The sequence below is a fragment of the Primulina tabacum genome, chromosome 3 (assembly GCF_025594145.1).
Source record: "Primulina tabacum isolate GXHZ01 chromosome 3, ASM2559414v2, whole genome shotgun sequence".
In the NCBI taxonomy this organism is placed as follows: Eukaryota; Viridiplantae; Streptophyta; class Magnoliopsida; order Lamiales; family Gesneriaceae; genus Primulina; species Primulina tabacum.
The window spans coordinates 10,139,830-10,156,009 of NC_134552.1; the positions used below are offsets into that span (position 1 = coordinate 10,139,830).

Genomic DNA, 16,180 nt, shown 5'->3' on the forward strand with positions numbered 1-16,180 from the left:
TAAGTATGTTAAGCGATTATAAACAAGTCATTTGAATGGGGGACGTTAATACAACTTTCCAAACAATGAGATGGATAATCAGTGTCTAGTAAGTGAAAAATGAGCAAATTTACAAAACCAGTCGAAATCAAAGAAATACAAAACAGTGGTTTGGATCTCAAGATGACAAGCATAAGCGAAAAATTACAACACTGATAAATCTAATACCACACAAACTTCTAGATGAATCTGTTGTATTGGCTGGTGAGGGAGTCCCTGAGACTGGAATAAAGGTTAACGAGGGAATATTGTCGAAGGTTGCTAACCTCATACCACGAATTGAAAACGGCTTGGTGCTTGTCCGTGCCGGAGAATGCTAGTTGTATGGCAAGGCTACAGTCTACAGGCCCCCCTCGGTTTTTACAATCGCCAGATTTTATGGCACAGTCTTGATTGTTTAGGCAAACGAAGCTGGATTGACCCTTACATGAAGCACAACCGTCTCTTTTCCAGAACAAGTTTTCCAGTCTCCCTTTTTTGAATTCAAGAACCTGAATCATCATAAAGTCTATGAGGTAACAAGAATATATATTAATTCTTTGTAAAATTGACTTGGCATTGATTAGCTTCTTACCAAAGTAAAACTGGTCACGATGTAGGTGTTATTCGCGACAAAAGCAGGGATTGACCTTGCAGCATATTTTCGACCCGCAAATGCCACCATATAGCCTCCGACAGAATCCTAGGAATTATAAATCAAAACTTGTAAGTAATTACCGCAGATGAAAGATAGCGAGGGTAACAGTATCAGTATCACAAAATTCAGAAACCAGACACACTCCACAGATTAACAAATATAGAAAATACTCAATGGAGAGGCTAATAAAGAAATAATTGGATTCCTATAGCGACATCAACTATTCGTCCAGCATTAAAATGTTGAATAAACCAAATTCTTGAATTTCTTTTTTCTTTTTCTATGAATCACCATCATTTGACCAGATATACTAGTTTCGTGGTTAACCATCTTGCGGAAAAACAGATGCACATTTCAAGTAGGAATGAGGCTAAACGAAAAAAGGAAATACTCAAACAACTTCAAAAGCCTTCTTCCTGGTTAATTTTTTAAAACCTTATCATAAACAGCCTCTCTAATTTCGTACACTCAAGGGAGAAAGAGTTACTGTGTATGTACGTTCCTTGTTGTATACCAAAAACACACCAGTGTGAAATTGTTATGTCTGTGCCCGCTCTCTTGATTACCAATATATAACACATAATATTGTACAGCAAACTCAACGCAAAAAGGACATCCAAGCAACAATGGTCAAATATTGATAATATATGAATACCTGTAAATAAGTAGTTTTAAAATAGCATGATCACCATCAGTGCCTCATAACATACACATCTAAGACATAATGGACACACTCAATCCGTGCACTCTACTCAGTTTTATGACATAATTTACTGCTAGCAGCCCACACTTACAGGCAAGATACAATCAGGCATAAACGCCTTTGCACAGCTGTAAACTTATATGTCACTAAATACCTAAAGTTCTAAGCTAATATCACCACAAATACCTCTTCTGACCCCTGTCACCTTTCTTGGCAAATTACTCCAAAAAAACAAACAAACAAATAAGGAAACAAAAGAAATCTGTGAGATAGAGATGAAAGGTTGGTATTTGATAAGTTCCCAGATGAAAGCTAAAATTCTGATATAAACTCTATATGATTCAAATCCATTAACTGCCAGAGGACCAAATTTTTCTGACCCATTGGCCGTAACTAATAAGACCAAAGTATTCGACTGTCACTCAAGCACACGCTAAGACATATTTCTAGGCATTCAGTTTCAACATTTTCCCTGAACCTTGTTGATATTATTGTTTACATCTCCCAGGCAGAATCGGTAAAAGACAGTTTCAAGTTTTAAAAAAAGCACAATCAGAAGCCATAATCCTCCACAAAAAAAGAATCAAATCTTTTTCACAATCAAATAAACCAAAAATTAAAAAATCATAGGCACCACATTAAAGCCGAAACCACACAATCTCCAAATTCACAAACAGAACAAGCTCAGGAGTCTACACATATTACATCATCCTGCCAATGAATAAAGCAATAAAGTATGAATGTTCTATTTCAGAAACAGCAATAGTACCGGCATGAAGTTGGAGGTATTGATAGTGAGGAGGGAGATCTCGTCGACTTTGGGACGGAAGGCGGCGAGCTGTGAGTTAGACAGTGAGAGGCGGTGATCGCACGGAGAAAGCTGAACGGAGGCGTTGACAAAGAAAGCGGATCTGTCCGCAAACGCTATTCCAAAAGTAAATCCGTCAGATCTCTGAACCGACGCGTCGGCACAAGGAGAGTACACGTTGTTTGTATCACTTCTCGATTCTCCCAACGAGATTAAGCTTAAAATCGCCAAAAGTAAGCTCGACGATGATCTCGAAATCGCCATTTTTGGTTGAATCCTTCGGTAAAGAGGATTCAAGGGAAAGCTTCGCTGTTAAATCAAATGTGTGCTTTTTTCAGTTTGATTAATTAATAATTCCAAAAATCCCCTTCAATGCTTCAAAACTACAACTCACACCTCAATATTTTCAGACTCTCAATTCTTTTTTTTTTTTAAAGAAAACTTTCAAATAAATTCAAGTCATATTACATAGTCAACATTAGAACCCAAAAGAAGTCTTTTTCTATTGATATTTATGTTGTAAGAATTGAAATATTTTTATTAGTGTCATAAAAATATATATAGCTGAAGTCAATAGATTTGAAAGTAGATATCTGAATTTTTTTTTTAAAAAAAAAACAAACAATTAGAAAGAAAAACTAAATATCCCATTTGTAATATACACATAAAAAAAATTAAAAGAAAAATAGATAGTTGTCAAGATTAGAATTTGGACCTAACTCAACCCCAAAAGCCTAGCTCAAAAGAAGAAAATTGTCCAAGATCATATATATAACTTCCAGGTATTCTATCCAAATGATGTGAGACAACTGACAATAGTTGCTGCCATCTTGTAATTAATTAATGCAAATACATTAAATCAACCAAACCTGGCGTGCTAGTTGTTTTATTGCAGCATTCAAACGCTTCTTAAATAGATATTTGGAAGTGAGTGCGACCTAGATCGTGCAATGTACATACATGCAAGAGCCAGAGAGTTGAAAATGAGACTTTTATTATTATTATTATTATTATTATTATGGGGTGGGAGAACAAAGACAAATTGTACTTCTTTTTTCGTCGTAAAATGAATTTTATATGATTTTTATAATAATAATAAATAGTCAACGTGAACGTATTAGATTTCTGATGGAAATATATTAGTTTCAGATAAATTTTGCATTGGACATGACTTTTTTTTATTCAAATGAATGACATGATCATAAATATTTAGGTAGAGAAATTAAAATTTACGGTATTATTTAAATATGATAATAGAGAAAAATTATATATATAGAGTCATATTTTATATTGACACATTTCCATATAAAATTTTTAGTTATTAATCTATATTAAAAACATTTACGTCTTTATTTCAATATCATTAAATAACGTGAATTTATATATATATATATATATATATTTTTATAAAAATTGATATATATGAATATATATATATATTCATAATCGAAAGACTAACATTTTATCAAATTATTATTGAAAAAAACATAAAATAATCTCGAACAACTCCCCTCGATAAAGTTTTCACCAAGTATGCCATCAACCTCATCTAATGTTGCATCTGTTGACTTTCTATATATTACAGCTACACACCTCTCTCATAACACCTCCTGTCATGGCCGACCATCTCAAATCTCTTCATTACCAACATGAATAGCACGGACGCCTCCGGAGGCTTCCATGGTTCAGATAACATAGGCGGATTCGGTTACGGCATCGGAGTTTCGGTGGGGATCCTCCTGCTCATCACGACCATAACCTTGGCCTCGTACTACTGCACCAGGAACAATACGACCTCGTTAACAACGACGCCGCCGCGGGATCCTCAGGGGGCTGATGATCCTCGGCACTGGGTGGTGGAGATGGGGCTGGATGATGCTACGCTGAATGGGTACCCGAAGATGATGTACTGTGAAGCGAAGGTGAACCACAAGGATTCGACGGCGGCGTGCTGCTCCATATGTTTGGCAGATTACAAGAATACGGATATGCTCAGAAGACTGCCCGAGTGCGGTCATCTCTTCCATTTGAAGTGCGTCGATCCATGGCTGCGCCACCACCCTACTTGTCCGGTTTGCCGTACGTCGCCGATTCCTACGCCTCTGCAGACGCCGTTGGCGGAGGTGGCTCCATTGGCAACCAGGCCTATTGGTTGATTATACATACACGATAACTGGCGGTGAAACCTGCTAATGAATTGAGTTACTTGTTGTTTTAGTTTCTATTTCTGCAACTTTTTTGTTGTATAGATACATATATAAATCTCTAATAGTCTCTACCAAGATTTCCCATTTGTTACGATCTTTTTTATTCAAGAGACTTCGTTCGACTAACATTAAATATTGAATATTGAAAATTAAACTGAATACTCCGTAAATATTTCAATAAAAACCCGAGAGTATATTTAATATATCATATATATATAAATATTATGTAAAATATGAGATCTCCTTAGCTTAGCCTCATTATCAGTTTGGTCTGGATCACCTCCTCAGAATGATCTCAATCAATCCGCAGTTGGTTTCGAATCATTCTCGACTACAATCTTGCACGTCGCGACTCCACCTCCAACGGCCACCATCTCAGCTCAGTTTAATCCTCAACGGCAGTTCAGTCTTGGCGACGGCGGCGAAGGCCACCACATCATCGTTAGCTCGCCATTTTTTTTGGCCCCCTCCATCCTTTATATCGACCAGCACTCGTCTTTTATAACATTTTTTAAAAAAAAAGGAAAGAAAAAGAAAAAATCGCAAGTGATGTGATTATTTTGTTAACGCACCGTGACATTAAATACTGTAGTCATGTAATGGTTCACTGGTTTTTTAAAAATATTTTTGGTAGTTAAATCAGTTAATATATAAATTATTATAAATGATTGAGAAAACATTAGAATCACAAGAAATTTCAAGGTATTTTTTTTATAAGATTTGTTTATAACTAGTTGGAATGATATGGTTATTTTAGTATGTATTATTGTGTGTATGATTATAAGGGAAAACTATTTTTTTGGTCATATAAATTTGTGATTTTCGTCATCTATATTATCAAATACAATTTTAATAATTTATCTTTTTGTTTTTAACAAGTATAATCTTTTTTTTATCGAGAGTGCTGATGTGTCATTAAACACGTCAACGCCAAATTAGCATTGCAGTGGTACGTCAGTCTCACGTTGGAAAAAAAAACTAAAATTTCCAAAATAGATGACTAAAATCGCGAAGTGAATAAAAAATCTCTTATTATTAATTAAAATCTAATAATTGTCGTGACAGAGTTATGTGAATATTTTAAAAGTTTGACATTTTGGTTATTTTAAATTTATACTTATTTTGTTGACTATCAATATGTAGAGAATAATTGTTTTGGGTGCTTTTACATTAACACAATATGCATGACGCAAAATTAATTATTTTGCACCTTTCATAATTTGTAATAATATAGAAATATGAATTATTTTAATTACTGTCATATACAGTAATATTTAACATGAAATTATATGTGGTAAATATCAGTATTAAACATGATTTACATGCTTCAAAATTAAAATCATCGATAAAAAATAAAATAAAAAATAAAAAAACCGAACGTGTGTGTGAATCAAAGCAATCTTTTAATAATTTAATTTTAATAATCCAATAACCTTATATTATGTATGTTATTCTTCAATCCTGCTGACAAAACTGAAAGCTTTCCCCTCTGGATTTACAGTAGTCTTCGGTAAGATTTAGTTGAGTTTGACTCATCTGGATTAACGTACTTTCCCAAGGCTTTCTGACGGGGTCGTTGCTTCAGCCGCTGTATTCTTTTTCTAAGTCATTGCCGCCTCCTTTCTTTTCCTTTATACCGCAATTTTCCAAAACACTCACCCTTTGACGGCCATTGCCAGTGTCTTTCCGGGTTTGCATAATCAAACTCCTCGGCCAAGTCTTGATCTTGAGAGTGCTGAACTCGAACCATTCAATCAACATTCGACTTTCTAGCATGTGCTGTTCTTGCATTGAACCTGTCTCGGGGTCTACATACACCATTCTTCTACCGCTATGATATGCCCAAACATTTATCAGTAATTCAAGAATAATACGGGAGTAGCAATGATTTCCCTGCCAGTCATGCGGTAGGCATATGTTACAGAAGCACCTAATAGTTGAGAGAGAAGCAAAAACAAAGAATCTCCAGAATTTGAATTTGACAGTATCTTTTGAAATTGAAGCTGTCAGCGACAATCTAATTACAGTCTAAAACTAGTAAAAAAAATTAAGTTTCAAATGGCATAATGCGGTATATACTCGTGAATGAGGATCAGACCTTCGGAATAAGAGTTGTCTCGGATAAACTGAGATAACGCCACCCAATTTTCTCGTAATTGTCGTAAAATAGTGCGTCTACGAACATTCTACAAAGGGAAATATGTTCTGTGTTCACGATATACTGGCAAATAAAAAAACTTGGCGGGCATTAGGATTTATAGAAGTTAAAACCTTGAAAACATAATAAACTCCATGAATGACTGAGTTGGTAGTACCCAACAGTGCATGACAGAAAAAGTGCTTTATATTTTCCGTGTTTTCAGGTACATATTGAATTATTATAGTTTAAGTGGGAGTTTTCTCAACATTTACACTTTTTGGTGGGGAAGAACTGCGATTAACACTAAATTCAGCTAACAAAGGCTCTTCCAGTCGCTCGGTTTACCCAACTCATCACTATTCCGCGCCGATATCCGCCGCCGCACCGTCGTGTCATGGCGTTGCCTTCATGGTTCATTCGTCTGCGGTCTCACTCTAGACCAATTTTCACCAAATTCAGAAACTCATTTATCCACACAACTCTATCCACGAGTCTGACCTCAGGTATACAGAGCTCTGAAAGCATTAGGAAATCTTCGTGGATCACCTCCTTGCTTCCAATGGCGCTCGCCGTCTCTGCGGGTTCTGTTACTCTTCAATCACACTACAATGACTCTGAATCATTCTGTGATGCTCCAAATCTTGATCAAACGTAAATATCTCAACGTATCGTTTTTCGGTTATGAGTAAAGTTCGGTGCTTTAAAATTTTGTGTGAGTGTTTGTTGTTAAAGTTTTTCTTTTAATTTAGAGGTAAGAGGTTTGGTGGTAAAGAAAGCACAGAATATTTGGTGAAAGGTTCACATAAAAAGGTACCACAAGAGCTTATCGAAGAATTGAAGGCCATTTGTAAGGTAGTAGCATCGTTTGGTGCTCACTCTGAACTTCACTACTAAAGTTTTGTGCTTTTTGTAACTTCTGATATGATTTCTATGTTTTTACTCTGAAACCTTCTGCGTATTCATTCTTGCCTTGCATTCTCACTGTGAACCGTAAACTATATTTTTGGAAAGCTTTGTTTTGAGACCAATAGTTTGCTATCTGACTACCATGTACAGGACAATATGACTTTGGATTACGATGAGAGATATTTCCACGGGAAGCCGCAGAATAGCTTTCACAAAGCAGTGAATATTCCTGATGTAGTTGTGTTTCCAAGGTGGGGACGATTCCTCTACTCTCAGAATTTTGTGTACTTCTATTGCTTGCATTTTCCTTTTACATAGACTTGTGGAGATATTTGCAGTTTCTGAATATTAGGAGTGAAATTTTACCGCTGAATGAAATATATAGGTGATTAGGACATGCTTCTATGATGAGTTAAATTAAATTTGAGTTCTTGATGTAGGGTGATGTGGAAACCAAATTTACCAAGTCCTTAGGTTGGTTGCTACTTTTGAATGGAAAAGGAGAAATAAGTAACGAATATTTGAGAAAAAAGTAGTGCGAAAAGTATGTGATGATATGATGATTTAGAATAGTTCATTTAAAGTTTAAAGTAATGATTTGATTGAAACTTTTACAGTCGATATGTCGATTAAAGATTTTAGACTTGATTTTACAAAATGATGAATTTTTTGGTTGAATGGAGTTGAGATGAGCTGGTTATCTTAAACAAACAGCGCTTGAGGTTTTATCTTATAAAATAATTATTATTATGGTATATAAGGTCAGATTTGATGCTGAGTGATTTGTTATTCAACCAGGGGTGAATGTGTCTTTATCCGTTGTAGTCTTTGGCTTTTCTTCACTTTGTTAGGCTACACCAGTTATGGTTTAAATATTATTGATACGGATCAAAAAATATGTTGACCTGAACTCTTCTGTTCAAACTTTTCACACGAATGAAAAGGTATGATGATTCAATGTCGAGTTATTTCTTCCTGAAAGAATAATGAATAAAATTAGAATATATATCATGTTATACATGGTGTCGATGTTTATATCTGTAATTTTTATTATTCAGGTCTGAAGAGGAGGTGTCTAAAATACTTAAATCCTGCAACAAGCACAAGGTTGGAGCTTCTGTTATATGACAATATTGCAGGCATAATACCCTTGTTTTTAGAGTAATTGCTTTCAAATTGCACTGAAGATTTTACTGTAATTTGAGCAATGAAATGTGGAAGTGAACTAATTGACAATGGAGTAAGTCATGACCAGATCTCCTTAAAATATTTTGTTGTTAGCAGGTTCCCATTGTGCCCTATGGTGGTGCAACGTCAATTGAGGGTCATACATTGTCCCCTAATGGAGGTGTCTGCATTGACATGTCATTAATGAAAGTATGAGTAGATTTTGATTTCAATAATAGCTTCTTTTATCTTCCTACCACTGGTCTCAGTATTAACTGCAACAATTGTTGGAAGTCGCACTGTTGATGACTTCCCAAGCTATTTGGTGTGCAGCGTGTCAAAACATTAAATGTCAAGGACATGGATGTGGTTGTTGAACCTGGGATTGGTTGGATGGAGCTTAATGAACACTTGGAGCCTTATGGTTTATTCTTTCCTCTGGATCCTGGTGAGTTTCCTTTTTGTTTTCGTGATGCTAGGCTTATGTTTTTATGTTTTTAATAGAATTTCATTTTTAGTTGAGCTATTACGTTATTGAATAAGCTATGTTTAATGAAATGAGTATTGCTTAGAAACCAGAAGCTTCTATATTTATGTTTCTGATAAACAGTGAAGGCTTTCAATAATACACATTGTTATGCCAACTTCTATAGGTTCCTTTCTAATTATTTTAAGGAACAAGTTCTAAATGTTTTATTTAATTTGAGGTATGCATTATTAATATATAGATAATACGTATAAGACATACATTTTGATACTATAACGAAAGAGAAAATTGTACCTGTGTGGCCTTTCCCTATGTTTTGCATGTACACTCCATCTTTTCATGTCAACCATATAACTGATTGAGACTTATTTCCCCAATGGAGTTTAAGTGGATATTATTTTTCAGCTTTGCTTTTTCTGGTTTAGAATGACATTTATCACTTTCATGTTGAATTTTTATGCACTGAAACCATTTGATTCGCAGGTCCAGGGGCAACAATTGGGGGAATGTGTGCTACACGATGCTCTGGTTCTTTAGCAGTGAGGTAGTTGCTCTGTTTCAATTTTTTAATCCGGATATCATTTATCACTGGAACCGTGCCTGCTGAGGGTTCAATCTTCACAATCTTGAAGTCTGAATGCATGTAATATAATTTATGTAGGTTTTTGGCTCTTTTATTATTTCAGTGCATGCTTGAGTTACCACCACGTGAAGTATACAATTTTTTCATATTTATGAATTGTTATCTAGTTAATGATTTTACCCTAGTCTTATTGGTGCTTTAATTTTGTTACTGCTTAATTGAGCTTATCATGGTTTTCCTAGCATGTAGATATGGGACTATGCGTGATAATGTCATCAACCTTAAGGTTAGTGACAAACATTAATAAATTCATCATGGTCAGCAACTTCACTGTCCTAATGCTTCTTATCTCACAGGTTGTTCTAGCCAATGGAGATATTGTCAAGACAGGTTCCCGTGCCAGGAAGAGTGCTGCAGGGTGTGTTTCCTTTTCTTGGTTTTTTTCAAATTTCTTTCTAGTCTGTACTTGTCTATCCACCATTTCCTTGTGAACTCGCAGACATTGTCAGCGCACACATGACCCATTTACCTTTTTTACTTCTATCTTTCTATTGTAGCTTCAGTGGGTAACATTTAAGTTTTATTAAATTTCTTTCAGAATGGAAAACCGCAGATATAGCTAACTATTATGAAAAATTCTCTCTCTGTTTAACTGAGAGAAACAAATAATTTTTCTTTGACAGCCTGGCTCTTAGGCTTTGTTTCTTTTATTGTGTTTCTCTATTTTAGATGGTAGATGCTTCCTGTCTGCACAAACCTCTGCTTGTCCACGCACAGTGACATTTCGAAGTAACAATCCTAGTCCCATTTATTTAGTCTACGACTTTATGTTGTATTGATCTCTTGTTGAGGTAGAAAGAAAAAAAGAAAACTTTTTATGTGCATCGCTTTAGTAATTTTTTCCTTTTTATGTGCATTCTCTAGTGCTCTCAGCTTTCAGCCCATCTAGTGCTCTCAGCTTACATAGTTCTATTGAATAGGTATGATCTAACTCGGCTCATGATTGGGAGTGAAGGAACCTTGGGTGTTATAACTGAAGTTACATTGCGCCTGCAGAAGATTCCTCAACACTCGGTGGTAGTTCTTTAGTCCTTGCATGATGGCGTTTCTCTCTTATGTATTGCAGGAAAATTCTTTTAGTTACCTTCTTATAATAATCATGGCATTATTTCGTGATATTTTTTTGCCTTATTTTGGCTTAGGTTCTAAAGAAAAATCATGCACGTCAGTTGAAAACTCGGAGATATATATACATGTTTCTACATAAAGATAACAGGATAATATAGTAATTATTGATGTCACCTGGTTGATAATCTCATGGGCTGACAATTCACAGGGTTAACAGTTCCTCGGGTAGGATTTATGCAAATTTAGGAGTTCTTTGTAGTATGACCAAGATACCTTTAGGCTTTAGTCTGATAATTTTGTTTGGAATGGCAAATCCCCTTTATGCCGGTTCGAGTTTTTGCCTTCTGCAGCTCCATTACTTTATCTCTTGGATTTTCCCATTATTCATTTTGCACACCTTCATCACTATATCTATTATGAGGAAGACAGGATCGACAGGCTATTTATATTTTATATATTCATGATCATTGATTTTATGTCAATATCATGGGTAGGTTGCAATGTGTAACTTTCCTACAGTTAAAGATGCAGCAGATGTTGCCATTGCCACCATGCTGTCTGGTATACAGGTAAGAAAACTTATCATACAATATATGTTATCTGCATCCTGTCATCTTTCTATACACGAGTTAAATCATGATTTTTATGTTCGTTTTCTATGCCGCGATGCTTGTTTATTTCTTCTACCAAATTCATTTTGTTAAGTACTCTTAGCGCTGTATGTTGTCCATTGTTGTTATTGGTTTTCTTTCAGCCCATCTAGTGCTCTCAGCTTTCAATGTAAATGTTATGATGATAGTTATAGAGGGTTAGGGCATGAAACAGTTGCAGCACATGGTAGCCTAATGCCTACTCACATTTTGTAGTTTATTAATCGCATCTCTTATCGCTAAAAAATTTTGCTCGATGCATTTGCTCATCTATTTAAACTTCATGGAAGGAGGAAATTAGGTTTGTGTTTGCTATTCAACACGAATCACTAAGAATAACTACAATTATAACAGTAAGGAAGATACTCACACTTTTGTTTTCTGTAACATTTTCAATTATTATCATTAGGTATCAAGGGTGGAGCTTTTGGATGAAGTTCAAGTGAGGGCAATCAATGTTGCTAATGGAAAAACTTTACCTGAAGTCCCAACTCTGCTATTTGAATTTATTGGCACTGGTAAAATATCATTTATTGTACAATTAATTTTGGTTGTACTTGGATTTGTCGTACTTTTAAATACTTCCTTAAGAAAATTTTAAATATATTGCTCCGGTGACAGCCCAGTTGCTGGCTAGGCAATGGGCTAGAGTGAACTTGTTTCCTGCTCTCGGATGGGCATTTTAATGACTGTGAGGCTTGTTAGGTTAACCTTGCTAGCCATGTAAAATATTACCCCTGAAACTAACAAGTAATTAGATTGCTTAAACTAGGCTCACATTTTTTTTCTAGCTAAGGTCAGCCTTTGGTCTACATGCACAGACTTCACATATCTGCTGTTGAATCGATCTTATCTCTGTGATTGCTAATGTAGTTTTTGTTGTCCTTACTGACAGAAGCATACTCTCGTGAACAAACACTAATAGTTCAAAAGATAGCTTCAGAACACAATGGCTCTGATTTTGTTTTTGCAGAGGATCCTGAAGCAAAAAAGGAACTCTGGAAGGTTTGTGGTTGGATATGTTGCATTGATGTACTCGAATATTTCATGGTTTATCTTCCTTTCTTCATTCTTTATGATGCCAATTTATTGTATGCCTCCAAATGCTATTCTCTTGGAAGTTAGATTTGAATCGAACACTTGTTATCGATTGTAGTTTAATATAACTGTTTGTGTATGTTTACCAAGTAGATAAGAAAGGAAGCACTCTGGGCTTGCTTTGCCATGGAACCAACTTTTGAAGCAATGATAACAGTCAGTATTTTTTCTTAGTTTTTGAATTTGTCATGTGCATGATTCCTTATTTGCATCTAGTTAGCCAATTCTTGAAATCCACTTTAGGGTTCCCTTGAAATAACTTTTCGATGGGCATGATGCAATTATGATGTTTGTAACCTTGTATTGCGTTAGTTTTGAATCTTGTTCAGCTTTTTTCTGCCCTGGCCATGTAAATCTTGTCTGTTTATGGTTCTCGGCATGGGAATGGAATACGAGACGTGTAGGGTTGATGGCAATTCGAGTTGACTGCGACTTACTTTTAAATCTCCACTTAAAATCAATGCTTCAAACCAAGCTCAATTTGTCATCAGTCTCCTCGAATATCAATCTGATTGTGCAAGTGGAGTGGAGTGAAAACCCATGGTAGAACAACATACTTCATTTACTCATTTTGCTGTGTTCCTGTGTAATTCATATGGACCTCGTATGCTTTTCATACGTAATGGCTCTGATAGTTGCACTGTTTAATTTAATGGAGATCAGAATATATTTTTCTAAGTTAACTTTCCATTAATCTTGCAAATTCTCGATTTATAACAGATTATATAAAACAAACAGGAAAGAGTGTGTAACATTTTCATAATTCGTTTTGGCGTCGAAACTTTATGTTTTCGCACCCTTGCAGGATGTGTGTGTTCCGCTGTCACACCTTGCAGAACTAATATCAACGTCCAAAAAAGAGCTAGATTCTTCTTCTTTAATATGGTAAGTATTTGCTGAGTGATCACTGACACCTTTTGCTAATAGCTAGCGATATTTAATCATTTATTTAGGATTTAGTCCAACTCTGCATCTGTGCAAGTACAGCACGGTTATCGCTCATGCTGGTGATGGGAACTTCCACACCGTTGTATTATTCGATCCCGATAATGACGAACAACGAAGGGAAGCTGAGAGATTAAACCACTTCATGGTTCATACAGCTTTAGCCATGGAAGGTATTGGGATCAAATTCTTTACGCCTTTTAGCATTAATAAAGTAAATCCAAGTAATTTTCTATCCTACAATACCGGTTTTATTGACCCCTGATGAGCTAGATATATGGAGTTTACTTATATTTTGTAATTGTACGGTGAGCAGGAACGTGCACTGGGGAACATGGCGTTGGCACTGGGAAAATGAAGGTATTTTGATTCGTACTTTCTTCTACTCCAGTTCTGGAATACACGTTTCATTAGCCAAGATAGTCTCTTCTTTTATGACATGTAAATAATAGTGCTAATTCTTGTGTCAGTATCTGGAAAAAGAACTTGGGATGGAGGCTTTACAGACTATGAAGAAGATCAAAGTTGCTTTAGATCCCAACAATATAATGAATCCAGGAAAACTCATTCCTCCCCATGTTTGTTTGTAATTTTGTTCTTTTCCATCGTCACATTTTGGAAATTAATAATATCATTTTTAGGACATGTACAATTTTGTTGTATCTCATTTTTCGAAAAGAGATTTTAGACATGTTCGTTTTATTTTTCCTGGGAAAATAGAAGTCGGACAAAAGTCTATTGCTATTAAACAAAATTATGTTATATATATATAGTGTGTGAAGTGCTTAGAAGACTTTAATCGGAGGAAAAAGCAGAGAATTTACAAATTTTCAATAGCCGGCAGGTAACTCTCGATTCCCTTCCGCATATTATTTATCATGTTTATATATACGTGAAAACATGATTTTTAAGAAAAATTCTGACATTATGTAACTCTCGATTCGCTCCCGTATATTATTTATCATGTTTATATATACGTAAAAACATGATTTTTGAGAAAAATTCTGACATTTGGTAACAATCACAATAACACACTATATGGATTGAGAGAGAGTTCTCCAAATAAACCGATTGCCATGCATGTTATTCCATGGGTCCATGTTGAGCCAAATATATAAATATATATATATATATATATATATATTTCGCCAGTATAGATATAATGAATCGTGCCATTTCGTTTGAAAGTTGTGAACAAGACAAACACGGCAGATGGAAAGGATTAAATTTTTTATGCATTGGTCAAACAGGAAACCAAATTGACTTGACTTAATCAAAACCTTAGCTAAACGCCAAAATGGTTTAAGTTAAATGTACATTAATAAATAATCGAACATTTCTATATTATTAATTTGTTATGGCAAAAGGTAAAATCATGTGCAAATATTGTTTAAATAACATGCAATTACCTAAAAGTTAATTTTTTTTAATTATATTTAAATATTATTTTGTAAAAAATAATAACCAAGCCGGCATGAGTTGTACCATGCATATCCAAAGGTTTATTTATATTCAATCACCGCTCAAGGTAGAAATTGTAATGGACAAAAACCAGTCTAATTGATTTGTGTCCAATTTTTTTTTGGAAATTAGATATAACTATTATTTTGTGTTGTATTTCTTACTTTTTATAGATATCAAATAACGAATAGCTAGCTAGCGTAGTCATTGCATTTAATTGTTGATAACCATGTTGTTCCCATGAAAAATTAGGGTTTGATTGATGATATATATAGAACAATAAAGTGAGTATTTATGATGTATGTGATAAAATATACATGGTATGAATCGTTATAGCGATAGCAAAAATTATACATTTTGATTTTACAAATAAATATTTTCTATCATATTATATATCTGGCATATTCTAAAATATTAAAATTAGGATTGCGTGTAAGAAAATTTAATTTCTCACTTCGCGTAGCTTATAGTACGAAATTCATTCTCACCTCATTTTGTACTCATCAAAGAAGTTTCACTTATCTATTTTGTATAACGATAGATGAATGATACCTTATTGAAGGACACGGAGATGGACACAGTGAGTGTGCATCATATTAAGACTGTGTGTGTAGGATGAATATTACCATCTGAAACTTTGTAGTGTGGCCATAAGAAAAAATTACAAAATTCAAGTTGCTCTTGCCTTTGGTCCGGACAATAACTAAAGTTCGATTTTAGTATATTAATTTGATTTTTTTTATTTTTAATCATTTTTCATTAATATGATGTCATATATTGTTAATGTGATGTCAATAAGAGAGGGTGTTATATGAGAGAGGGTATGGAGCGTTCATCTGTATGAATGCCCTTGTGTCAGTTTTTAAAAAACCGTCGCTATTAGCGACGGCTTTATAGAAACCGTCGTCGATTTGCTGACATGCGGGCCCCACGTGTTTTGAATTATTTATGAAAATTGGACATTTAGCGACGGATTTGAAAAAACTGTCGCTAAACGTTGTTATATATATATATATATAATTATTATTAATATAAAATAATAATTTATATTTCTTAAAAAATTTGAAATTGAATTTATTTAATGTAAAATAAGAATAAGATGAATGAGTGGACAGCGGGACCTACAAATAATGAGTGTGAATGTTAAAATGAATGTGGGAGAATAGATGTGTTAATATAATGTGTATGTGGCATGTGGATCCCACAATTTTTGATGAGGTG

General features: G+C 34.7%; 3 protein-coding genes across 3 annotated transcripts; 2 read left to right on the forward strand and 1 right to left on the reverse strand.

The window, feature by feature from the left end:
• Positions 1 to 40: 40 nt before the first annotated feature.
• Positions 41 to 2,513, reverse strand: LOC142540132 (uncharacterized). Its single transcript, XM_075646072.1, has 3 exons — positions 2,149 to 2,513; positions 614 to 721; positions 41 to 530 (listed from the first exon to the last, which is right to left on the reverse strand). Exons 1-3 carry the CDS (start codon positions 2,449 to 2,451, stop codon positions 219 to 221), a joined length of 723 nt encoding a protein of 240 aa, XP_075502187.1. The 5' UTR covers positions 2,452 to 2,513; the 3' UTR covers positions 41 to 218.
• A 1,259-nt stretch (positions 2,514 to 3,772) lies between these two features.
• Positions 3,773 to 4,511, forward strand: LOC142538947 (RING-H2 finger protein ATL70-like). The gene has a single exon (XM_075644246.1). The coding sequence runs from the start codon at positions 3,837 to 3,839 to the stop codon at positions 4,341 to 4,343; it is 507 nt and encodes a 168-aa protein (XP_075500361.1). The 5' UTR covers positions 3,773 to 3,836; the 3' UTR covers positions 4,344 to 4,511.
• A 2,300-nt stretch (positions 4,512 to 6,811) lies between these two features.
• LOC142540133 (D-lactate dehydrogenase [cytochrome], mitochondrial) lies at positions 6,812 to 14,189 on the forward strand. Its single transcript, XM_075646074.1, has 18 exons — positions 6,812 to 7,185; positions 7,284 to 7,386; positions 7,591 to 7,691; positions 8,499 to 8,547; positions 8,725 to 8,817; positions 8,941 to 9,055; positions 9,578 to 9,638; positions 9,927 to 9,963; positions 10,034 to 10,095; positions 10,658 to 10,754; positions 11,300 to 11,374; positions 11,865 to 11,973; positions 12,351 to 12,460; positions 12,647 to 12,709; positions 13,359 to 13,438; positions 13,541 to 13,671; positions 13,815 to 13,858; positions 13,969 to 14,189. The coding sequence occupies exons 1-18, from the start codon at positions 6,929 to 6,931 to the stop codon at positions 14,086 to 14,088; spliced, it is 1,707 nt and encodes a 568-aa protein (XP_075502189.1). The 5' UTR covers positions 6,812 to 6,928; the 3' UTR covers positions 14,089 to 14,189.
• Positions 14,190 to 16,180: the final 1,991 nt, after the last annotated feature.

Excerpts from the sequence above, each read along its gene's own strand:
- LOC142540132 (XM_075646072.1), bottom strand. The coding sequence starts at position 2,451 with ATGGCGATTTCGAGATCATCGTCGAGCTTACTTTTGGCGATTTTAAGC. Across the intron at positions 722-2,148 it reads ATACCTCCAACTTCATGCCG|GATTCTGTCGGAGGCTATAT; the intron begins GTACTATTGCTG and ends TATAATTCCTAG. Across the intron at positions 531-613 it reads TCGTGACCAGTTTTACTTTG|GTTCTTGAATTCAAAAAAGG; the intron begins GTAAGAAGCTAA and ends ATGATGATTCAG.
- LOC142538947 (XM_075644246.1), top strand. The coding sequence starts at position 3,837 with ATGAATAGCACGGACGCCTCCGGAGGCTTCCATGGTTCAGATAACATA.
- LOC142540133 (XM_075646074.1), top strand. The coding sequence starts at position 6,929 with ATGGCGTTGCCTTCATGGTTCATTCGTCTGCGGTCTCACTCTAGACCA. Across the intron at positions 7,186-7,283 it reads GCTCCAAATCTTGATCAAAC|AGGTAAGAGGTTTGGTGGTA; the intron begins GTAAATATCTCA and ends CTTTTAATTTAG. Across the intron at positions 13,439-13,540 it reads GATTCTTCTTCTTTAATATG|CACGGTTATCGCTCATGCTG; the intron begins GTAAGTATTTGC and ends GTGCAAGTACAG.